We start from the raw sequence: 25,060 nt of genomic DNA, 5'->3' as shown, positions 1-25,060 counted from the left end.
GGCACTGGGGCACACCCATGCCCACAAATGGACACAGGAACAGCCGTGCCAGTCAGCTCTGAGCAGCAGTTTTGACCCCCTCGGCTTGGATGCGCGTCTCTCTTTCAGAGGGGAGCCAGGACTGGCGCTGCTGTGCGCCACTTCCCAGTTCAGTGCTGCTCTGGAGTGTCAGAGGCCCTGCAAACACACCGCTTTGGACAGCGGACAAATGTCACATTAGTGTCCACACTGAGCTTATTTCAAGAACTGAGAGAAAGCCACCCCTCAGGTAGAGGGAGGTGATCTGATTCTTTTGCTTTGCCATTTTCTGTGACATTTCCTACACCTTACACCTCTGGGGGCATAAGAGCACATTCCTGCTGTCAGGACGATGTGTGGGATGCAGCCCCCACACCCGAGAGACACAGAGGCCCCACAGGCCCTGGCCCGATCTCTGTTTGGTGACAGGGCAGGCATGTGCAGAGCACCTGGTGCCCGGAACCTAGCAGGGCTCCCTCCTGCCCAGCACTGGTTTACACAGCCAGAGCCCTGATACTGGCATTACTCAGCATTCTTACTGTTTTATATTCACGTCACTGGGCTTCTGATGCTCCTCGCAGAGGGAGCCATGCTCCCTCGGTGGAGTTCGGGGGACTAAAAAGCATATGTAACATGGCCTACAGTTAAGGTCCATCGCTCCCTGAATGTGGGATCCATAGCAACGCAGAGAGGTAAGGCAGGCCGCATCCAGAGCCTGGAGAGGGTGTGAAGGCCCACTCAAGGCTCAAAACTAGCGCTTAGACTGGCATAACTTGGAGCATCTGATCTGAGGCCAGAGCACTGTGGCCACCTGGGGAAGCCATCAGGAGGGCGTTTGGACTGGGGTTCGGTCAGTGCCAGCCCTGATGACACAGACTCTGGGCCTGAGACAACCTCACCCGTCTCCCCCCGACCAGTGAGTTCAGACCTTGCTACAGCTCAGCTTGGAAGCCCTCTCCAAGGGCCAGGCAGGGCCAGGACCAGAGTGGGTCAGCAAACCCTCCCGCAGGCCATCTCCCAAGAGCACAGGCCTGGATTCAAAGGACAGCAGGAGGGAAGGACACCGTGTGCCCTAACCAGCCCTCAGCCCTTGCTGGAACCTTGCAGGATACACACCCTGATCCAGTGGAGACCAGCATTCCGCTCTCTTCTCTTCTTTTTCTTTTTTATCAAGAAATAAATATGAATGAGACAGTTTCAAAGCTGATTAATAGGACAGTTTCGATAATCAATACATTGTACATTGCTATCTTCTTAGTGATTATTCATAGTACAAGAAGCAGACAGGATATCCTGTCCAAACACTATTAGTACACCTCTTTCTTCTCATTGAATTAAGCGAAAGTAGCTGTATATCCATCTAACTATTTTGTATATATAAATACAAAATGATCTTTCCTTTGTATCCCTTTTTTTTGTTTAGTCCTGTCAGAGGTGAATACTATAGGTGTTTGAATTCAGCTAAACAATCTAACACTGTCTAGCAGTCTATAATATTAGTGGGTTATCCTCAGAAGTTATTGACTTGAGCCTTTTACCGCTCATCATATTAATATGGCTTACTTTGTACACCTCGACTCTGCCCTCTTCAAATATCTTCATTCCCAAGGACAGGAGGGGTACAGGCTACCCACCAGGCCACTGAGGCCACTGAGCCTTGTGCATGGCCCTAGGACTGCCTGCTATCCCCCCAGCCACTCTGATGGCCTGAGGGTCTGCTTCATCCCACAGGCCTGGCCACTAGCCCATCAAGTGCCCTGCACTGTGCCTTGGGTTCCCTCAGGCCAGCTCCCAGCACCCCTTCCCCTCATGGAGGGCCCAGCAGCCACCTGACCCGTGGTGCAGCGAGCCCTGCTCCGCGTTGTCCAGGCATACAATGTGCCTCTTGAACCACAACCATCCAGTGGAGAAGGGTCCTGGGACTGTCTCACGAGGACCGCGGTGCCAGGACTGCCTGGGAAGCGCTAGAGCCCAAGACCTCCATGGAGGCGGGACGGGGGGTTGTCCAGAGTCGAGTCAAGCACACATCTCCAGGAAGCTCCATGGGGCAGTGTGGCTCGTTCCAGCATTTTCTGCACGGAGGGAGACACAGAATGCCTGCTCTGGGTACCAGTGTGTGCACACACATGGGTGTGTAAGCATAAGCGAGGAAGAAACAGAGCCGGGGTATGCAGGTGTGATGCCTAAGTAGAGGCATCCGTCGTCCAGGAGTCTCAAGCTTCACCCGAGCAAGTGGGTGGGAAGACCAGCAATGGCAGGGAGGAGAGCCGCCCCGTCTGCTGGAGGCGCAGAGCCACAGCCGGCCCACACGGCCCGCTGGTGCACACCCAGCGCTGCCACACCCCTGACCTCCCAAGAAACCGAAAATTGAGATGTTAAGGAAACCTCCTGATTTTTAAGCATACATTCAGTAGTTTTAAGTCATTCAGTATATGAAATCAAACATGTTTGGGGATGCAAGGATTCACCTCTGAGCCTCTGAGCTCTGGGTTAGGCGGGGCCTTACGCTAACACCCCAGCTTTACACATGAGGACACTGAGGCCAGACCAGAGCAGGGCCCACCACCCCAGGAGCCCTTGGGAAGCGCCCACGACATTCCACACACTAAGGACACCAGCAAAGGAGGCCTTGGGCCCTGCCCCAGCAGCCCATGTCACGGAGGGCCCAGGCTGGGATCTCTGGCTCGGCCCGAAGTCTTCCGGGTGTGTAAGGTCCCAGGGCTCCTTCCCAGTCTCGCACAAATCTGGGCCTGATTTTGGGAATGAAGGCCAAGGACGTCCGTTACTCCCAGAATTCTGCCCAGAGCAAAGGCGCCCCATTGTCTGGCCTCCTGGGCCAGTGGGGAAGGGGTGGAATCTGTCTACCGCCGGCCGTTGCTCCCTAGGCCACAGGGGTCTGGACAGCATCCTGGCTGGCAGAACCACCCACAGGGAGCCTGGGAAACTGAACCTTGGGCCTCTGTGAGCAGGTGCCCACCAGGACTCCTGCACCCAGCCCTGGGTGGCCTGGCCAGTGGGGTGTCTCCCACGGGGTGCCCTGGTCAGGTTGGCCCTTTCAGGGCACTGGGGGCTGCAGCCCCACCAGCCTCACTGCAGTCCACCGGATCTGGCCCCAAGCTCCGTCCAGCCCGGACAGCACCCCCACACCTCCCCCTCGCTACGTCTGCTAATGCCCTGCAGATGGGTCTCCTCACCGGCCTCCAAGAAAAACAGGCTGACCGCAGATTCTCCTCACAGACACGGCACCACTGGAAAGTTCTCGCCCGACATTCCCGAAAGGAAATAAAAATTCCTCTGAAGTGCATTTCAAGTGAGAGGCGCCCCAGCCACATCCAAAAGGCTGGGTCCCCAGGCTCTGCTGGGCGCTCCATGCGTGGGTGAAGGTCCCCAGCACTGAAGCCACCACATGATACCCCTGGTTGGTTCCCACCACACCCGCCTTGGAGCTGCTTGGCTCACAGACAGTTTTCAAAAACTTTGGATTAGCTGCCAACATTTAAAAATGAAGAGGTTTTACATAAAGTCGTGATTTCCGGCTCCTCCTATAACCTCAGGGGCCCCCTGTGCTGCCCACCAGCCCCATCCTGGGCACCCCACCTTGCCCACCCTACCTATAAGCTCTACCTGCTCCCAGCAGGGTCCATATGCACAAGCAGTAGTCCCCATAGAGGCCTGAGCCCCAGGCTCCTGGCAGGGTCAGAGGGCCACATGCTCCTGTCCTTGGACGCTCTGACCCTTCAGAGCAGGGTGCTGGGTCTCAGGTCCCCCTCATCTGCTACAAATGTTCTAGCCCATGACTGCCCCAGGCTGGGGGTCCAGGACCAAGTGGCCCATCTCTTCCCTAGCTCCTGCCCTGATCCCCAGCCTGCACAACACATATGAGCCTTCAGGTCAGCTCAGCGCCCCGGGACCCACTCCCCACAGACTACTGCAGTGTTCAAGTCTGAGGTCTGGGGTTCTTGGAGTCTAGGAGTGCTGCAGTCTGTCCTCTCCATTGCAGCACTTCATCCTCCTAATGCCACTGTCTGACAGGTCCCCTTGTCCTTCCAAGCCCAGCCACACCAGCCCAGGCCCCAGCACGTGCCATGTGAACTATCAAAGGGCCACACACAGAGGCTGAACACAGACCCCCACAGGCAGCCCTGGTAGCATCCTCCACCTGCGAATGAGCTCAGGCCTGTGAAGAGGGATTTGGAGGAAGCTTTGAAGAAAGGTCCAGGCCAGCAATAGCCTCCCCAGGCCGGCGTCCTGGCCCAGTAAAGACCAAGGTGCCACGTTGGGCTCTGCAGGACCTGTGTGGGCAGTCAGGCCTCAGGGGCCATACTGGCTTCTCCCCAGCTTTGAGCTGATTCTGGGTGGGGCAAACGCCCCCTCTGGCCAAGGCAGGGATTGCCTAACCGACCCCCACGCCCTCTCAACTCTTAGGCTCCAAGCTGCCAAGCCAGCCTCTGCTCTTCACCCCCTCTGGTGGAGGCCACAGCCTGATCGTGAGGCAGCCTCCTCCAGCTCCCGGCCTCCTCCCCTCCTGGTCTCCCTGAGGACTGCCAGCCATGCCACTTACAGCCAGGGCTCAGCACCCGTCTCAAGGCTGAGCCAGTAAGTGCCTCCCCTGCAATCTGCCCCGTCCCTCTTCACCCCAGTGAGTCTATGCCGCAGATCTCAGGGCCAACGTCCAGTTGTGGTGAGGTTACTTCACGGCACTGTTCACCACAGTTGTTAACTGTGCAGGTATCTGTGGTCTGAGGAACTGGCCAGGAGCTGTCCTGTGCTGCGTCTCTGTCTGTCTGTACCCTACGGGGTCCCAGAGCTGGCCCCTGCCCGGCCCCACATAGGCTCCATGAATGTCCATCCAACAGGTTGAACGACTAAGTGGAAAGCAAGTTGCATTAGGAACAGCAGCTGCAGCACGCTGGGAGCCACAGGCCTGACCGACAGGCCCCTGCCCTCTGCTGCCCTGCTGGTCCCCCCAGCCAGCAGCAACCCCAGGCAGAGGAAGCTGAGACTCGCAGCACCGCTGTCCTCAGGAACCCCACGGAGTACACTTCTGAGGTGTCCACTGGGGCCTAGCAGCCATGCCCAGCCCCTGTTCTCTGCAGGCCTGCTGCAGACATCCCCAAATGAAGTTCCAGCTGTTGCCATAGAAAGTCTGGGCTCTTGGGCCTGGAGGGAGGAGGCAGAGGCCACAGGGCGCTCCTAACTTTGGCCGCTGTGCCATGCTTGCTGGGATCTTCAGTCTCGGGGTCTGGACCTCAGCTCTTCCCTGAGGAGCTGTCAGGGAGGAAGCAGAGCCACGGACGGGAGAGTGACGGGCAGAATCAGCTGCCTGATCCGCAGGGCCCAGCACAAAATAAAAAGGCAAGGTCCCTCATGGCAAAGTGGTTAAGAATTTCAAGGTGGTGGGGGCAGGAGGTGGCTCAGGGTAGAGCACTTGCCTGCTGAGCACAAGGGCCTGGCTTCCGTCCCACCCCGTACCCCACATGCGCTCCTGGATGGAGCCTTAGGTGACAGGTGTCACACTTGTGAAGCCAGCGTTGGTCGGGAACAAGGAGACTGATGAGGACCCCGAGCCCCTGAGGTCCTGCAGCCCAGCAATCTCCCACTTGCACAAGCCCAAGACACTGCAGCCAGGAGCAGGGAGCCACGGGAGGCCGGCATCACCACTGTGTGCCCCATTGTCCCTAGGAAAGCGGCGCAGTGAAAGTAGCAAGTCTGACGCCTGCACAAACTGCTGCTGCTCAGGAATGAGGATCGTGTGGCAGGCTTTCTAGGCAGCTCCATTCATTCTTTCTTTTCACGGATATTTAGCCACCAGCTACATGCCAAGCGCTCCGCCCAAGGCTGGACACTCCACTGCAAACAGAAGTTCCTCTCCGTGCTACGCTGCAAACCGACCTGGGGACTTGTCCTTTTGCACCCGCGCTGAGCTTCAGCCTCCGAATGTGAAGCAGAGCTCATTGCCCTGGCGCTCCAACACATCCCAGTGATGGCTGGCCCTCAGGCAGGTCTGACACAGAAATTCAGCAGCCCTGGGCTCTAGGCCGGCTCCTCCCAGCCATATGCAAGAACACAGCCACCTGGCTTCCGTGGGAGCCGGTGTCCTCATCAAGAGGTCACAGAGACAGCACCAACCAACCTCAGGACTTGTTAAGAAGTGGATGGGATGAGAGCCTCGGAGCTGGTGGCACTGGCCCGACGGCTCCCCTCTGGTCCTCCCTTATGACAGTGCTCATGGGCCTCGGCTTCCTCAGCTGCTTCAGAGATGCTGTGCAGATTTAAATGACCCTCATGTGGGCCTGTCCAAGCCACCTGGGCACTGAGGGGCAGGAGCAGGGTAAGCCAGACCTGACCACAGCGAAGCAGGCTTTGAGCAGCACACACTAGCACAGCTGGGGAGGGGAAGGGACGACAGCTGGGGGAGGTTGTGTCGGAGTGGCAGGTAGCCAATATCCAAAGCAGATAAAAGGCTTGTCCCAATCTACCAGGTAAGACCCCGGGAGAGAAATGGGCAAAAGAATTTAAATGGAGAGGAGACACACTCAAAGTCATCACCCACGGGGAGGATCATTCATCCTCACCAGCTATCAAAGAAGCACAAATTAAAGCAAAAAAGCAGCACTAGGTGAGCAAAATATTTAATGCTCAAGCGTTGTGCTGGTGAGGATTTGGGGAAACTGGGAGTCTTGGTGGCACCAGCCTGGCTCTGCTGAGTGCACAGCTTGTTCGGCACCTAAATTCCACAGTAAGCACTCCCAGCGGGCTGCTCAGAGCCAGGGCTGCAGGGCACACAGGCTGGTGTATGCTGGCCCCTGTGGGCTCACAGGAGTAGAGCCCGAGGCCAGCCGCCTGAGTGTCCCCAGGCCCAAATTCCGAGGCAGCAGCACGCAGGGGGCATGCCGTCGTCGCAGGCTCTGACGAGCAGGAGCACAGCCTGTCCTGCACATGCCCCCAGCTGATGTTCTCCCACCAAGGGCCTCCCCCAGAGCGGCTGGCTGGGGAAGAAGGCCTGGCCTGCTGGGTGAGCAGGCACACAGGCATGTGCCCTGGGCCCTGGCTGGGCACTGGGCCTCAGATCTACCCATGGAGCAGGGCCTGTGCCGCAGGCAGGAGGAGTCCAGAGCCACCCACTTGGAGTCCCAGCTCACCACCCCGAGAGCCCACCATCTACATGCTGTGGCCAGTCAGAGTGGCACAGAAAGGAGGGCATGGCAGTTGGGTTGGAGGCAAGTAGCCCCAGCCTTGCGGCCTCTGCACCTGCTGCTCCCTGCTCTCGGCTGTGGTCTACCCCACCACGCCGATCTCAGTCCCACAGTTGTCCTGCTGGGCCGGGGGCACCTCCGCCCTCACCGTCTGCTCTCCCGCAGCCCTTGCCTCCATTTACCTTCTGCAATGGGACTCTCCACTGCTCATCACGTCTCCCTGCTGACGTGAGCTTGGGGACGGGGCTTTCCCTCTGGCTCACCCACTGTGCGTGCCCAGGACCCGCTTATACCATGCACACTCAGTAAGAATGTGCCGAATAAGTGAGCAAATGGGAACGCATGTGTGGCAGGAAGCGGAGGACGGCTCAGTGCAGAGCCTGTCTCCCAGCCGCCAGCTGCGGGCATTGTTATCTCTGCTCCTGCTCCTCCTGTGGTCTGGGCGCCGCGCTGCTGTTGGGAGTTGGTGAGCCCTGCAGGACTCCCAAGCGCTCCGCCCCTCCCCAGCCTGGCTTTTCCACACAGGCTAAGCCCGCAGGCCATGTCTCGGCCAGGTCCTGGCCCAGCCTCTTGCAGTTTTCGTCCTGTCTCACCAGCCCTAAGCTGAGTGTGCACAGGTTCGCCCGGTCCCGTGCACCTCCCAGGCGTGTGCCCCTATGCTGCCACGACCCTGGGGGAGACACTCTAGCTGAGCTTCCGGCAGATGGAGGCACGTTTCCTGAGGCTTTCCTCCCCGTGTTAATCACCTTTCCGTTAGTGGAGCAACATACCCGAGGCAATGAACTAAAAAGGAAGAGAGGTTTATTGTGTCTCCTGGCTTCAGCATTTTCTGTCCGGGGTGCACAGCCTGTTGCTCTGGCCCGTGGTGACCAGCGCAGCACAGCAGGCCCATATGGCAGAGGAGGCCTGCTCATGTCATGGAAACCAAGAAGTAAAAGACAGGAAGAGGAATAGGGCGGTCTCCCAGTAGTCCCTTCAAGGTCGCACCTCCAGTGACCTCACTTCCTCCATTAGGCCCCAACTCTTGGACATCCCATCACCTCCCGAAGCACCGCAGGCTGGACTAAGCCTTTAGCATAGCAAACCATAGCACCCCAGGTACCGCGAAGACCAGAGAGCCAAGTCAAGGGCTCTCAGAGAGTCGTCCCAACTCGAGAGCCCAGCCCCCCTTCCCTGCCCTGGGTGTCCACCACATGGCCGGTGCTGAGGAGACAGCCCTGGTCGCGCCAGAGGAAGTCCGTGTACTCCCCAAGCTCACATCAGCAGGGGAGACATTGCAGGGTGAGGGGCATCTTACATCCAACAGGAGGTGGCAGGAAAGGGAGGAAGGTATTCCAGTCAGGAGTGACTCCGAATTGAGCGGAGTGACAGGGAGACTGGTACATGTCGCGAGTGTCGGCAGAGGGAGCAAGGGGCACGCGGCCGCGGGGTGTGGAGCTGATTCCCTCCCCGGCTGGGCTGAGGGCTGCAGCCGGGAGGATCTGGGGTGATTCCTTGCCCCTCCCCTCGCCGTCTCTGGGCTGCCCCAGGTGGGGTTCAAGACAGAGGATGAGCCAGCGCTGGGAGGAGGAGGAGCCAGCGCCAATGTCCCCACCTAACTGTGTGACTTTTCCCGGGCAGGGTTCCTTCAGGGCCAAGTGCACCACACTGCTTGGGATTAATTTCAAAGAGAAATGGGTCAAGGAAAATTGGAAATTTTTATAGAAAACACTTCAGGCCTGGAGCTGGCTGAAGGTGTCTGCCATCCTGCCGAGAACTCTGAGAGGAAATGGGCTTGTGATCAGGGTCTCTGCTGGTACACATGCACAGAGTGCACTCTGCAGCCCGTCTCTGAGCCAGGCCTGTCCTCGCTTGGCTCCCAACGTCGCCCGCTGCCGCCCAGCACAGAGGCTACCTCCGTACTGACACTGGAACTGCCCAGCACAGCCCCTGCCACCCAGCCCCTGTCCCAGGACCACCACGCTCCCCCTTCGTCCCCCAGCGCACAGGAAGCCTTGTGCGGGGAGGGAGCCCACCTGGTCTTGAGGCACATCCTGAGCCAGCCAGCAGGCCCTGCCCCAGCAGGTGGGGCCGACAAACACCAGATGCGCACAGCTGCCCGGAGACGGCGCCCTCCTCCTGGTGCTCGGGAAGTCCCAGGCACACCTGTGACAGGCCTCTGCCTCAGTCCAGCTGTGCGCTGTCTGGAAGCCCGGTGTGACTACCGCGTACCTCAGAAGAGCTCGCTGGGCTCCTTCACAACACAGATCCCAGAAAAGGAAGAAAAGCGTCCCTCTGTTGTTGTCTGTGGAAGAGACCACAGCCAAGAAGGGGCAGGCAGGGAGGGCCGGGAACAAAGTCAAAGGCCTCTGGCATCTCAGGCCCTGAAGCAAGGAGCAGGCGCTGGGCTCCACACAAGATGAGGGTTAGTGTGGCCAGCTCCAACAGTGCCGGGAATGCTGTACCCACTTAAAGGTAGGGAAACTGAGTCAGGGAGGGTTTGGGCACGTACCCTAGGGCTCTACAGTCAGCGGTGGTACAGCCAGGTGGGCCTCAAGCCACACACGCTCCAGCCCTACTCCCAAGTGTCGGCCTGGTGCGGCTGCAGAAGTTCCTCTGAGAAGCACGGCTTCTGGGGATGGGCTTCCTGTGTCACAGCTGGAGGGCAGCAAGTGGGAACCAAGACCGCCACCATTGGGTCACGAGGCCTCCAGCCACCCAGGACGCTCCCGGGGCTGCTGTACCTGCTGCCTCCACCCGAAGCAGGTCCCAGAGGCAGAGCTGGGGAAGCAGGACTGGTGGGATAGGCTAAGCCAAACTGGAGGCAGGTGAGGGAAGCTGTGAGCACTTGTCAGATGACAGGCCACTCATGGACAGCGGTGCATGCATAGTGACGTCCCATTCCACCCATAGGCTCCCCCAAGCCAGCTCCCAGCTGCAGGCCCCAGGCCAGAAAGCAGGCCAGACCGCAGACCCCCCACTCGCTGCAGCTGAGTGTTCCGTCCAAGTCTGACCCCAAACAACTCTGCCTCTGAGAAAGGGCAGCCTCGGCTTTCCCAGTGCCAGCCCCGCCCACCCTGCCCTGCCTGGGGCCACGTCAGCACCCTGGCAGCTCCCTCCCACGGCCATCCCCAGGGCCAGCCCGCAGGATAGAAGCACTGCGGCCCCTGCCAAGGGTACACTCAGCTGGGAAACACGCCTCCTGGCGCCCGGCCCGCCACCTCAAGTCACAATCGGAGCTCCTCCAGGCTTTCCTCCTGTCCCAGGCTACAGGCACACCATGGCGGAAACAAGGAGAAGGAACACAGCAGGCCTGAAGGGCAACTTACAGGTACAGAGCCAGCCCAGATGCCAGAGCTGAGGGTCACCAGGTGAGGCAAGGACCACAGCGTCTGGGCTGGAGACACAGAGGTCCCAGCACAGGGACACCAGCCAGACCCAAGGGTTGGCTCTGTGCTCTGTGTGCCCTTCCCCAGGTCCCAGGCTTGTCACTGAGGAGGGCTGAGCTAGGTTGCTGCTGGCCATGACCCCTGGGAGGTCCACATCCCACATGCCAGTGCCCACAAGTAGGTGAAGGGGACAGCAGATAGGATTCAGTCTGGGACTCTAAAGCAGGGGGACCATCCTGGTTACCCCTGGCCACAAAAGCAATCTGAAGTGTCCCTAGGAGGGGAGGCACAGGGGACTTGGCTGTGGAAGAAGAGCCCATGTCACCCCGCGAGGAGCCCAGGGTGCTGGCCACCTCTGGGAGCTGGGCAAGGCAGGAGCAGGATGCTCCCTGGACGCAGTAGCCCCGGGCGCTCCTGGGAGGCCCAGACACCCCTGAAGAGTCCCGGCTCCAGGACGGTGGGAACAAGCTGTGCTGCCTGAAGCTGCTAAGTGTGTGGCACCCACCACCACAGCCACAGGGAGCTAAGACAACAGTGGCTGCAGCGCCATGCTTCCCAAGCCCCAGCCTCTTGAATTCTCTCCCACCCCCCTCTGACGGGCCTGTCCCCTCCGCCCCAGTCCGCTGCATCACTGAGGCCCAGTGCTGCCTCCTCTAAGCAGAGCCCTAGCACTTCCTTCCTGCCACCAGTCAGGACAGGGCTCCTCTCCTCACTGCCTTCCGCCTCCTGCAGCCAAAGCGGGCTGGCCAGAACACAGCACTCTTGTTCAGGTCCCTGTGAGAGCTGCCCACTGTCCGCAGGACACTGTCCAGGGCCCGGGTCATTTGAGGCTGCAGCCTCCACACAGCTGAGGCGTCAGCCCTGCCCTCAGTGCTCCGCCCTGCATGTCCACTGCGAGCTTTCCCGCAGCCTGGAAAACTCCTATTGGGCTCAGGCACAGCAGCAGGACCAAGCGCAGGTTGGGAGGGGTTGGCTCCTGGCCCACTTGGCCGGTAGGGCTGGCTGCAGCCGCTGGGCTGAGGCTCTCTAGCAGCCCAGCCAGCTGCCCCGGCCACGTGGAGCAGCCGCTCGGCGCAGCGCCTGGGATCTGATCACCTCCCTGGCAGGCCAGGCTTGGCAGCGGCAGGGCAGAGGCTCCTGTGGTGTCGTGCCTGCTCTGCCCATCAGGGAGGACGCTGCAGCCTGACAGCAGCGGGCAAAGGCTTGGCGCTGGTGCCCGAGGACGCAGCAGCAGCCAAGGTCACGGGCACAGGGCTGAGGTCTCTCGCTCGGGCGGGGCAGGGTCCTGGCGAGGCTCCAGGGCTCCGCAGCCTGGGCACGGGAAGCCCCTGCCCCTCCTCCGTCTGGTGGCTGGGCCCGGAGGGCAGCCCCAGAGCAGGGCAGAGGCTGCCACTGCTGCCTCATCTCAGCAGGGCCAATGGGGGCGTGAGCTTCATCTGAGCCAGAGGGCGCCTTTCAGAAATTTGAAGCCCCACTTTAAAATCAGGAAGGCTCACATAAAAATACGATATCTGAATCCTCCTGGTAGTAAGGGAAGGAGCTTGCCCACACCTGCCCTTCCACCGGGCCACGGGCAGGGGTACCCGGGAGGGCTGTGCCCACGATGGGGCCTGCCCTGTGCCCACGCTGAGCCCGGGCCTGGGACCATGTGAGCCTCACCTGTGCTGCCGTTTTCATTTTCACATAAATGTTTTCTCTGTTGTTCATGTTTGCGTCAAAAATAGGGAAATAAAGCCAGACCAAGGGCGGAGTCAGTTATGTTTTCTTTTTCTGTGCTGCTAACCTCATTGGTATTGAGGGCCACACTCTGCAGCTCTTGTGCTTTTTTTGTACCAGGAACTGAACTCAGGGTCTCCTACTTGCCAGGCAGGGGCTGTGCCACTGAGCTACATCCTAGCCCACAGCTCTTGCCTCGAGATGACCAGGCCTCCTGCAGATGCCCAGCACCTAGCCACGGCGACTTGGCAGAATTCCAACCAGCCCCTTGGAGGCAAAGACAAGCAGACCAGAAGGCCAGCAGTGGCCAGCTTCTCCAAGACGTGGTCTTGTGTCCAGCCCAGCCACCGCCTGATTCACCCTTCCTGAGCACAGGGCAGGCCTGGCTGAGGCTGGAGCCAGCTGCTCCCCTCAGGTGTCACAGACCTGTGCGCCACCCACCAGGCAGCAGCCTCCCCAGGAGGGACCGCTGAAGGTCCCGTCCTGGTTCCTACATCCTGTGACTGGCACTCTCTGTAGGAAACAAGGGCCTGGCAGCAGTGATTGGAGAAAGACTCCTGAGATGGACTTCCTGGATTCGCATCCGGAGCTGCAACCTCAGGGCCCACAAGTGCCTTCTGCTGGGACGCCAGCAGCTGTTGGTCCTTCACAGAGGCAGCAGCAACCAGGCCGCCTGATCTTGGACCTTCAGTCTCTAAAGCTACGAAAGCAATGAAGACCTTCTCTTACAAGTCAGTCAGCCTCTCTCAGGAGACGCGGCACGGTGCCCCGAGGGCACTGCTGTCACAGGCTCCCTTCCGGCAGTGAGTTACAAAGTGAAAGTGTCATGGGTTCACGATTCCCGAAGCTGAGGGCTCACACAGCACGGCACCCGCATCCTAGTGGGGGCCCCTCCACGAGTCACGTGGTGGTGGCAGCGAGGGCAGGAGCAGCACTGGAGAACAGCGCCACACGGGCACTCCTGCTCTATCGCCACCTGCTCCTGCGAGCACCGACTCACCCCTGCATGCCCCACCTGCTCCAGGACATCAGTGTGGACCCTCTCACGGGGGCAGAGCCCAGGCCCGGGCACCGTCCACACGTCCGCACCTCCTCAGGGCTCCACCACTGTGGACACCGCACCCTGGGGGATCGACCCTGGCACAGAGCCTCAGGGAATACCCGAGCCACAGCACCTCCCCCATCCATACACGCGTGCGCACACAAGCACAAGCACGCACATGCACACACATGCACACACATGCACATGTGCACACCAACATGCGCACACCCTCTGCTCTGAGGCCCTAGGGCTTTGTGCCCAGCGACCCGGGTCCTCCTCTATGCTGGGCCACAGTACAAAGCTTCTGTGCACCCCAGGACGGCGCTCTGGCCCCGACGGCCGAGGCCAATGGCAAGCTGAGCTATCCGAGCATAACTGGGTCCGGGCCCTGTCCAGTCAGGGAGTCCGTTGAGCTCAGCTCTGGCCATGCAGGAACTGTTAGGCACATCCAGGGAAAACAGGCTGTCCACAAACCCACCTCCCTCATACGAGTCTGGCTGACCCTGGGCAGGAAAGACAAAGAAAGGGTTCTGAGCTCCAGACCCCAAGCCTGTGGCCAGCGCCCACGACCCAAGGCCTATACCCATACCCACGGCCTGGACTACAGGCCACAGGCCCACCTCCCTGCCATGGCTCATGATCAGCCACGCCGCCACACCCTCCAGCCTCACCCCACCTGACCAGCTGGTCTCACCCAGACTTTTCAAGGCCAGTGGTTTCTGGGCTCATTCTGAGTTGAAATTCCTTTCCCATGTTCTCAGTTCCAAGTTCTTATTAAACATAGGTGGGCCAGGGTTGTGAGCTAGCAGGAGGATCCAACAGAAGAGGCCAAATACCAGTGGAAGTCTAGAAAACAGAGTCAGGCCAACGAGGCCACAGGAGAGGGCTGCCATGCTCAGGAAGATAAGAGCCCTGTGGAATTTGGGGTCAGAGACTCGGCCATGGGTACCCAGCCAGCCCCACAGTGCAGGCTCCGCCTCATGCTGCCTGAACTGCCAGAACCTTCCAGCAGAGGCCAGCCCAAGAGGACCAGGCCTGAAGCACAACGTGGCGGGGCCCTGCGCTGCCTGAGAGGCAGGCATTTCTAACCCCATCCAAAGCTGTGAGAAAGGAAAGGTCAAAGCCCAGGCCAGGACTTGGCCTGTCTCCATTGCCCTGTTGTCCACCACGGTTACCACAAGTGAGCACACGCAAGCATGCACATGCACACACGTGCACACACACATGTATGCATGTACACATGCACGGGCACACACACACATGCATATGCACACACAGAAAGAGGCAAAATGGAGATATTCACACTCCCAAGTTGGAGGGAGGCAGGTGGTGCTGAGGCCAAAGCTGGAGAAGGCCAAGCAGGGAGCCCCCCAGCCCAGCTGCTGGCACCCCCAGAAGACGATCATTATCAGGCACGCAGGGGCCACCCGAGGTATTGATCGGTTCCACGGCATGCTGGGCTTCCTGCTGGAACAATTCCTTTGCTAAGACACCCGACACAGCTTCTTGAAATGAGAACAGGGCCCTGCCAGGCTGCACCCAATTGATCTGTCAGCTGGGAGGCCGAAATTAATGAGCCAGGCCGCTCCGCAGGGAGAGACAAGCGGAAGTACAACGCAGCGCAGGGCTCCAGAGCACTTCCTTCACTTTGCTCGGGCAGACGTGCCTGCCCAGGCCCCCGGGCCGCCTGCTGCGCTGCTGCCACCCGCAGCGGCTTTCCACAGCCAAGAGCTCAGGGCCAGACGCCGAGGGCCGAGTTCGCAGCTGCCCGCTTGCACTACGAAAGCCAGGCCCGGCAAGCGGCCTCATCCACATGGTCAAACCCCAGGAAAGGCAGCCTTTGCAGGGCCACGGCAGGCCCGGGCCTCCGCCTCGCCACACCGCAGAGGCTCCCGGGCAGTTTGGGCACCGTGGCAGGGCTGCAGCCGGGAGCCATCACCCAATCTCCCGCAGCTCCTTTCAGGCTGCCGGGTTCAAAGCTCATGTCCATTCAAAGTTGAAAAAGACAAAACCGCACAAACGTGCAGAGGCCACGCAGGCAGCTGGCAGCACCCGGGTCTTTATGGGGCTCACCGTGAGGATCAGGAAGGAGCGCTCGGGCTCTCCTGTGAGCACACAGGCTGCACGGCCACAGGAGGGCCAGGGGTGCAGGCTGGGCTGGCCTGCTGCCCACCGTGCTGGTCTGTGGGCAACACAAGGGAGAGCCTTGGACAACGTTGCTTCTCTTGTGAGGACCACAGCTGACCAGCACTGGGTGTAAGGGCTGCTTCTTGCCCACATGCGCCCAGACCGGGGCCCCAGCCCCGTGCCCCAGCACCCCACTGTGCCTGCTAGTCAGCCAGGCCGCACTCAGGCCTGTTCCCCAGCCTGCAATCAGGCCCACAGAGGGCTGTCTCCACCCCTGAAACGTAACCCTGCAAATCAAGGACCCAGACAGTGCTTCCCTCACAGCCACCCACCACAGCAGCCTTACCCGTGTCCAGGGCCTGTGGGCCCCTGAGCAGAGGGGCCGTGGATGTGGGCGGGCGACGGTAAACTACGTGCACGCGGCCCTGCTCAGCCTCCTTCGCCACCAGCCCTTTGTCCAGGGGCTCAATGAAGAACTCCTCCTCCTCCATCCGGATCAGACCAGCCTGCAGAGGCAAAATGGAGAGGTTCACACTCCCAGCAGACAACAGACCCGAGAGGGGGCGCAGTGGGGTCTTGGAAGAGAGCAGTGCCTTCCTCCGGAGGGTCTTGTCCAGCTCTGGCTCATCCTCGGCTGGGGCCCTGGCGGGCTGCAGGGAACAGGCAGGTGTCCCTCCTGGGCTCAGGTACCACTTCTAGAGGCCAGGCCACTGTCCTCCCAACCCCACGCCTCAACTGTCCTTCTAGAAGAGTTGTGGCGCTTGATACCCAACGTGTCGAAGGCAGCTGTGGGCCTATCCGTAGGCCCAGGAGGACACCAAGAACCAACACCTAGGAGCCTGAGACCACCCTACCCTAGTGGCCCAAATCTCAAGACAAAGGTCAAAACTGTAAGCAAGGTGTTGAACCCACCCAGACACAACCACTTTGGGCCAAGACTGATCCAACACTCCAAATGGTGAAATTTCATGTTGCGACAAAGCATTGCAATGCAGGCTCCCACCAAAGAGGGCTTCCACCTGCCACAGCGAACGCCTTGGACAGACACAAGCTCGTGTACCTGGCTGCAGTCCCCACGGCCTGTCCCTTTGCCCGCCTGACCCAAGACCACACCACAGGCAAGTGTCCTCCTGTCTCTCCCTCTTGCTTCTGTCTGGATTCAGGCTGCCCGTCCTGTGGCACTCAAGGCGCAGTTGTCACTGTCCTCCCAGCCCTTACGTGAGTCACCAGGTGGCGGGCACACAGCTGACCCGCCAGGCCCTCAGCATGGGCATCCCTGTGCCCACCCTCACGCCAGCCCCTCCCCTCAGTACCTGCCCAGGCGCTCCCAGCTGCCCCCTCACGGTGGCGCACAGCACGGTCCTCTGCTTGGTCGTCCTGCTCAGTCGGCTGCCTCAACGACTGCTCTTCGGCTTTGAGTTTTGTGTACCATCTGTGACCCAAAGGTCTTACATCAGGGCCTCCCGTGGCGTCCAACCTGTAGGTGCCTCTCCTTTGGATCAGGACCTTGTCACCCACCATGGGCTTCTCAAACCCTGAACTCAGACTTAAGAGCCGGAAGGCTCCATCTTAGTGACTCGATTCCCAGATCCTCTCTGAAAGTGGGACACACTGGCGTTTCTGCTGCCCACCAGACACTTGGGTTAGCTGGCAGGGGCTGGGGTTCCCTAGGCTGTGCACTCAGCCTGTAGCCCCAGATGTTAGGGAACGACACCCCAAAATAACCCACGTGGCCTCTACCATGCCATCATCTTGGCTGGGAGAAGGGACGGAGTAGAGGACAGGATGCCTCTTCTCCCTGACCTCAGGCTGCTGGACCACTGCCAGCTGAGAACCTCGAGTACAGCCGAGCCAGCACTGCCATGCCGACCTCTGCCGTGAGTGGCAAGCCTGGCATGGATGCCGTTTGCCCAGCACACTCAGCCAGCTGGTGCTTCGGCCCCCAGCTCCAGGGACAATGTGAACAGCCCACTAGGAAGTAGCAGCTACAGCCAACAGCGGGGACTGGCACAGACACAGAGGACACATAGAATGGCTTGGGAGCAGGAAGTCAGCGCAGGCCGCTGCTTCTGCCTGACCCTCTGCAGCAGCCACACGCACGGCCAGAGAGAGCTGGTACTCTGGGAGGAGGGAACCGCGCCGGCGAGGGCCCAGAGGCAGGCCTGGCCAAGGGGAAGAGCTGACTGCGGGGTGCCAGCGCACTGAGCGCAGGTGAGGAGCGGCACGTCAGACAGGGGTGTCAGGATGAGGACAGTGGGCAGCTGGCGGGGCCTGGGGCATCCGAGGCTGACTCCTGGGGGCAACAGCCTGGAGGGACGCACGGCACCTGGAGCTGAAGGGCAGGACGCAGGTCAGGACTCGGGGGCACATCTGACTCAGGGCTGCCAGGTCTCTGGCTGCTGAGAAACAGCCCCCCAAATTATCCAGGTCCTCACGCTGCCCTGTGCGCAGCAATCCGTGCGGTACAGAGGGCCTTGCAGGTGCAGCCGTGTCAAGGCTCCTCAGCCACCTGTCCTGGATGACCAGAGTGGCCCTAGACGCAACCACATGTCCATCCTCCTACAAGATGAAGGCACGGGAGGCTGACGAGGAGGAGGAAGAGGCAATGTGACCAGAGGGACAGAGACTGGAACGATGCGGCCACAAGCCAAGGGACACTGGCAACCACAAAAGCTGAAGACGCCTGCAGTGGCTTCTCCCCAGGGGCTCCTGAGGGAGCTGGCCCTGAAAATACCTTGATGTCAGCCAGGCTGTGCTGATTAGGAACTAGGAGAGAATAAATGCCTGTTCTTTTGAGCAATTTGTTGCAACAGCCACAGGAAACACATGCAGTGTCCCAGGGAGAGCCGGGGAAGGGGAGGCCATTCATTCCCTGGGAGACACAGGAAGAGCAGGGGGAGGGGACCCACAAGGACAGGCTGAGCCTGCGGCAGGGAGGAGGCCCAGAATGACAGCAGGAACAAGCAGAACGGGGTCACGGAGCTGTGAGAGGACAGACGAGCCCTGGTGGGAACCCTGCACCCCGCTTCTGACTCATCCCCAGCCCTCGGGTGCTGTCAGACCTGGCACGGTCAGCAAATGGTCATGGGCCAAGTGCCGGGATGACCCAGAGCTCAGGACACGTCCTCCGAGACAGGCGGATGGGGAGGGCCAGGGCGGTCCCCGTGCACGGCACATGCGAGCGCGTTTACGGCAGCAACTGCATCCAGCACCAGGCGGACTCTCCCTGTATGGGTGGCTTTAGGGGAGACAGATGTCTCCAACCCACATTATTAATAGAACTCACGAAAGTGTGGGAATTAACTCAGCCAGGCCACAGTGAGCAAGCTGTCCAGGTGCCCAGGGTGCCAGCACCCTTTCTGGCTGGTCGGTGACCTCGGCTGGGTTCTCCTGGAGCCTCCATCCTGCGTCTGGAAGTGGAGGGTAGGCCCCTTGTCCCTGCAGGGTCACTGCAGTGGCACACCGCCCTGGACTCATCCCAAGCAGGGCCCACCTCTGAGCTTCTCAGCCCAACTGATGCCACCAACCCTACTGAGGAAACGAGTCCCGGAGAAGAACGAGGATTGCCGGGGCCTCTGGGGGCGCACCTGGGCCAGATTTCACCTCCTGGGCAAGCAGGGACAGACTGTGCCTCAGGACAGCTCCTCTTCCAAAGGACCCCTTAGGTAGCTCCGGTGATCCCCACACAGGCCCTAGTGACCCTGGTGGGTCCTAATGTGACCTCAAAACCATGCACAGCCTGGTGAGGCATGGCCTCTTTGGCAGAGTGACCTCTTGCAGTCAGGCTCTCGGCTCTAGCCCGGCCCAGGGGAAGGTCGCCAGCTGACCGAGGACACTGGGTCCACTTGACGCTGCCATGAGCAGGAAGCCAGGCATAGCTGATTCAGCCCCCGCGCCGGCTCTCTCAGGTGTCCCAGTGAAGGGCTCTGAAGCCCCAAAGGCAGCTGTGAGGCCTGCAAGTCAGGGCTTCACACAGCAGAGGCCTCCAGCGCTCTCAGATGCAGACTCTCGACATGTTCCTTGCCAGAATTGCCCCATCCGCACTGAGAGCTGAAATGCACATGTGGGCATCATGCTGATCCTCGGGGACATGTCCCCATGTCCAGCACCTGGCTGCCATGTGGCCAGTGTGTGGCCACCCCCAAGGTCAGCAAAGGACCACCCCACATCAGCAGATGACCGTCACCAAGGCCAGCGCGTGACCGCCCCAGCACCCGTGGGTGAGCACCTCTGAGACCAACCAACGGGTGACCACGTGGGAGACACTCACTATCACCCTGAGATGCCACTAAGCTCCCCAAAGGGCCACCAGCCTGAAAAAGCCTGGGTGAGGGCTCTTCTCAAAATTGGGGTTCATTAGGATGGTGCCTGATTTTCCACCACTTTAGTGTGCACTCCAAGAACAACCCTGGCAAAGAATGGCTGAAGAAAACTGACAGGAAAATAAGGCACAACGTATGAACTACGTTTTGCTGAGTTCTTTCCGGGACTTTCATTTTCCTGCTGCCCGTGGCAAGTGTATCTGCTTTTACATGAAATCTTTATTAATAAGAATTGGTTTCTGCTCCCAACTTGATAAATATTGAAGAAATCTCCCAAGTACCTTAATCTGAAGCGTGTTCAGGCCGGAGCCCCTGGCGGCCCATCTGTCCCTCCCGACATCTGTCCCACCTGTGTCTCCCAGAGGGCATGGGACGCCACCCCACCCCACCCTTTCTGCAAGTCTGGGCCGCCATGCCACCCAGCTCTGCCCTGGGATGGACAGGTGCTCCCAGGAGGGCTCAGTCCCAAAGCTGAGGTGCCTCTACAGGAGCCCAGAGCCAGCAGCCCCTCAGCAGCCCCTCAGCAGCCCCGCAGCAGCCCCGCAACCTTGGGGAACTGCGCAAGGCTTTCCCTGCCTCCTCCTCTTCTGCTCTGCTCTTTGCTGCTTGATTTACAGTGAAAGAGTTGCTAGAAATGGAAACTAAAAGCTAAAAATCTATAAGAATCCAAAGGATGAACAGCCATGCACTGCTCCTCAGCATTTAAAGCATTCATACTCTGGCACCTCATAGTTAGTGCTCACAGGAAGCACCAGTCAGTGTCCCGCCCCTTCTCCCAATCTGTGGCTCCCTGGACCAGCCTGTCACTCAGCCTTGTCATCTCTGCAGCCTCTGGCACAAAGGCTGGCAGGTGTTTGTCAAGGTGACAGTGGGAACAACCAAGGGTGGCAAAAGCCAGGCATGTGGCACACATGGAACCCCAGCTGCTCAGAAGGCTGAGGCAGGAGGATCACAAGTTCAGCCTGAACAAACTAGCAAGACCCTGGTCAAAAAAAAAAAAAAGGTCTAAGAGCAGCTCAGTGGTACAGCACCCAGGTTCAATCCCCAGCTTAGCAAGAAAAGACAGAAAAGAAAGAGGCCAAGGCTGATCTGAACAGAGAGAACCAGACTTGCACAAAGGGTACCCAGCATGCCCTGGCATGCACATGCGCACACGCTTGCATTAAGTCCCACTGGACTCGCCCAGAGTGCTGACTCTGCCAACGTCCATGCCCCTCCTCTCCTCAGGCAATGAATCTGTGAGGCTCAACAGGACAAGGGGCAGTGGTCACAGCCTCCCCTCCAGAGACGAGCCTGGCCTCACAGTGGCCCCGCTGGGGCACCGCCCACTTGGGGACACTGTCAGACAGGGACTGCAGAGTACCCCAGGGGCATCCCGGGAAGGGACCGTGAAGCTGCACAGTGGCTGTGCAGATAACCCAGCAGCAGTCACCTCCACAGCTGCACACCCAGGACACCTGTGTGCAGATTTTTCCACTTCTTGGAGAAGTGGCACTGGCACTGGAGGGACCGTCCAGAGGGGAGGAGCCAGCGTCCTGGCCAGTCCTGCTCTGCGCCTTCCAAGGGCCCCTGCAGCACAGCCCTGCCTGCCGAGCCCTTTTGGCATCTGGGATAGACACCTATGGCCCTTGTCGAGTGCCGGCCATCCCCTTGAGTTGGGGCCTCCCAGTTGCTTTAAGTGTAGTGACCAGACAGCACTGTCCCCAAGTGCCACAGTACCCTGCAGTCTCTGCCCATTGGGCCTTGTCTGTCCCTGGACCTACTTTTAGGCCCTACAGATGAATCCCTGATTCCCAAAAGTCCCTTTTGGCCCAAACTGGCCAGGTCCATTTCTGAGCCTATCCCCGAAGTCGCGTGCGCCCAGGGCCCAGCGCAGGGCCGAGCTAGGCTGGACTCTGCCCGGCCAGGTGCCCTGCTTCAAGTCCACCTGCCCGGGCCCCCTCCTGTCCTGCCACAGTCCCTGTTCCTTCTTCTGCAGATGAGGAGTGGGGCGGGCAGCACGTACACTCTCCCTTCAGCCCTCAGGGCCTCCAAGAGCACTTGGGCACGCTCTGGAAGAGAACTAGAAACAAGCAAACCGGGAGCCCAAGCCCACTGATCCCGTCGCTGTGTCTGTCTGCAAGAGGCCGGGCACCAGGCCTCCACCCCAAGGCCAGAGGCTGCTCCTCCTCCAGCTCCCTCTGCATCTCGGAGCTTCCCACTGCCCTGCTCATTGTTCCCAAGGGAGCTGAGCTCACGCAGGGGGCCCCAGGCCTTGACTCCTCCCTGTGATCCAGATGTCACACAGGGCTTTTCAGATGGGCTAGAGATGCACACTCCCGTAGAGCTCTGTACAGCAGATGCCCTACTGACAGGGCATGTGCAGGCTCAGAACAGTGAGGTCACTGGCACAGGCTTCCAGGGAGCCCACACAGGCCTAGAGACCGCCCTGCTGGCCACACCTACCTCAGAGCCACTGAGGGTGGCCATGAAGGTCACCGAGCCCAGCACTCTTCGAAGCCAGTCCAATCTCTCCCTTAGCCCTATTTTATGAGATTCCAACCAGATGCTTGGTCTGTTAAGACTCTGAGCATGAATCCTGATCTCTTTTGGTTATAAGGAAGAGACGGAAGTATTAGAGCGGTGTTAAAGGCCCATCAGCCCCAAATGAGACTCCACTTGGCGTAGGTGAGAGTTTAAAACACAACTGGAAGAACAGGTTTTTTCACTGTAAGATTCATTCTTTTAAAATATAGAACAGCTCAAAGGAGCCGAAATCCACTGGTCTGTATGGTACAGTGGAAGTGCTGTCCAGTTACTATCAGTCTTAGAACGCGTCACAAGCCACCTGCCCAGCTGGCAGTCACCTCCACTCCTCGTTCTGCCCTCACCTCCTGGATTTGTACCCACAAATCCACTTTCTGTCTCTACGACCTGCCTCTCCTGGACATGGTCACTCGTGCTAGACCGCTTCTCCAAGGCTGCACCGTTGCACATCCCCGCTGGCCGTGCGCAAGGATTCCACTCCTCCCCTGCCCCCAGCAACACTCATGGTCTCTTCCCTGCCCCCCTGTTTTATTTTGCAACCCTAGCAGAGGTGATTTAGTGTCTTGTGATGTTTTTATTTGCATTTTGCCGACAGCCAAAAATGTTGAACATCTCTTCATGTGATTTTTTAGCCATTAATCTCCTTTGGAAAAACACCTGCTTGTGTCCCGTGTCCATTTGGGGGAGGGGGTTACCGGGAATAGAACTCAGGACCTCGTACTTGCCAGGAGCTATGTCTCCAGCCCCCCCTTGTCTATTTTAGATGGAACAGTCTTCCTTTTCTTGAGTTGGAGTCGTTTTGTGCACTCTAGATACAAGTCCTTCAGTAGACGCAGGATGCACAAACATTTTCCTCATTTTGTAGACTTTTTTTCCCTTTCTCGGTAATGTCCACTAAAGTCATAAAAGATTTTCTTGAACTCCAATCGATCTACTTTTTTCTTGTATCACTTGTGTTTTGGCACCATATCTAAGACTCTGCCTAACCCAAAGTGACAAAGGCTTATTTCACATTTTAAGAAGAATTGTGTAAAACGCTTCAGCTCCTCCACTGTGTGCGTGGTGTGAGGAAGAGGTCCAGCTCAGCCCCCTGCAGGTGGGTGTCCCGCTGCACAAACACCGCTGGTGGAAAAGCCTGCCTTTTCTCCCGTGGAATCATCTTAACATTTTTGTCAAAAGTCAATGTGAAAATTTATTTCTCACAGTTCGGTTCCACTGATCTACGTCTGTCCTTCTGTCACTGCCACATGACCTTGAGCGCCATGGCTTTGCAGTACATTTTTAAATTGCAGAGTGGGAGTCCTCCAACTTTGTCTCCCTTTTCAAAATTGTTTTTGGTGTTCTGAATTGTATTAGTTGATACATTGTGTCAACTTGGCTGAATCAGCTTGGGCAGCGTGGGGGCCTCGCCCTGCAGGTGGGCAGGGCCCAGGAATTGAGAAAGGCAGGAAGCTGCCCTGCCTGGTTTCCTGAGGCCCCGCCCTGCTTCCGTGGAGAAGTTTTAGTCTTCGAAGGAGCTTGATCTCAGCAGTCACGCCACTTTGGAGGAGCCCCGATCTTCACTGTGGAGCTGGTCTTTGCAGTCAGCGCAGAGGGAAGAGAGAGGCTTGATGGACGCCGCTGCAGCTGCTGCTCCTCCTCTGCTCTTCATTGTTTTCTGCTACATGAACTGCTGTTGTTTGCCTTGCAGCCAGCGGAATATGGACTGAACCCTCCAGTAATTGTGAGCTTAATAAACCTTTCCTTCCATCATTTTGAGTGTCCGGTATTTGTCCCAGCAACGAGTAAAAAGTAACTAAGACATGAATCCCTTGTGCTTCCTTATGAATTTGAGGATCTCTGTATTGGTGGCTGCCAAGAAGCTAGCTAGGATCTTGACAAGATTCGGTGCTTGCTGATGGGTGGTCAGTACCACATTAGGGCACCGTGAGGCCAGCTCTGAGGAGTCGCTGGCCTAGAAGGACACACCGCATTAGAAAGAAAATGCAGGCTCAAGACAGGACTGTCCTCTGCCAGCTAGCCACTGCGCCACCCTGAGCACCCCAAAGCCTCAGGCGAGGAGGTGTGCAGAAAGACTAGGCTCACACTCGTTGCCTGAAAGTCCCCCAAGCACCCAGCTTTGGCCACACGTGGCACCTCCATCGTTCCTCAGCTGCCACACTGTGCAGCTCATGCTTAATGTCAGAATGGAGTTGGCTTTGCCATCGTTGACCACAAGGACTTCAAACCCAAAGTCGCTTACTATTTGTCTCTGGAAAGGAAAGCTGTGGAATATAAAAATAATGTGCAAGTCATTTACTAAGTTGGGGAAGGAGGGATGGCCAAACAATTCCACAAAAGAAAATGTGGAGGAGGCAAAAAGTTAGTTAACTGTTTTGGCTTCCTAACCATCCACGAATGGATCAACTCTTAGAGATAAGTTTCTAAGTCAATCAATGTCAGCCTAAGAATAACGGTTGTAGTTGGAAAGCCACAAGCACAACTAACACATGCCTTCCAATATTGAAGACAGACTGGACAGAAAACCAGCACCAAAAACACCACATACAGCAGAGCACTTTAGATTAGATGAGGCAGCAAGAGCAAACATATCCGCTGTCACAACAAACGTAAGTAGTCAGAGGGTCTCCGACACTCCGTGCCCTGAAAAACTTACTAAATTCATGTGTCCTGCTGGGCCAAAGGATTCCGAAGATTTTTCACTGCTTGGCAAACAGATATGTCCGTGGTATACTGGTGAGTGAA

At 58.5% G+C, this 25,060-nt stretch overlaps 1 protein-coding gene across 1 annotated transcript in view; it reads right to left on the bottom strand.

Moving 5' to 3' along the window:
- The window catches only part of Adamts2 (ADAM metallopeptidase with thrombospondin type 1 motif 2), a 261,890-nt gene that overhangs the window by 120,422 nt on the left and 116,408 nt on the right, over positions 1-25,060 (bottom strand). The window contains exon 6 of the mRNA XM_023713091.1: positions 15,814-15,973. Within this exon, the coding sequence (XP_023568859.1) occupies positions 15,814-15,973 (160 nt within the window). The remainder of the gene's footprint in view (positions 1-15,813; positions 15,974-25,060) is intronic.

This window comes from Octodon degus, unplaced genomic scaffold, assembly GCF_000260255.1.
Source record: "Octodon degus isolate 3935 unplaced genomic scaffold, OctDeg1.0 scaffold00029, whole genome shotgun sequence".
Taxonomy (NCBI): domain Eukaryota; kingdom Metazoa; phylum Chordata; class Mammalia; order Rodentia; family Octodontidae; genus Octodon; species Octodon degus.
The sequence above is the reverse complement of the archived record's forward strand: the minus strand, read 5'-3'. Positions and strand labels throughout refer to the sequence as shown.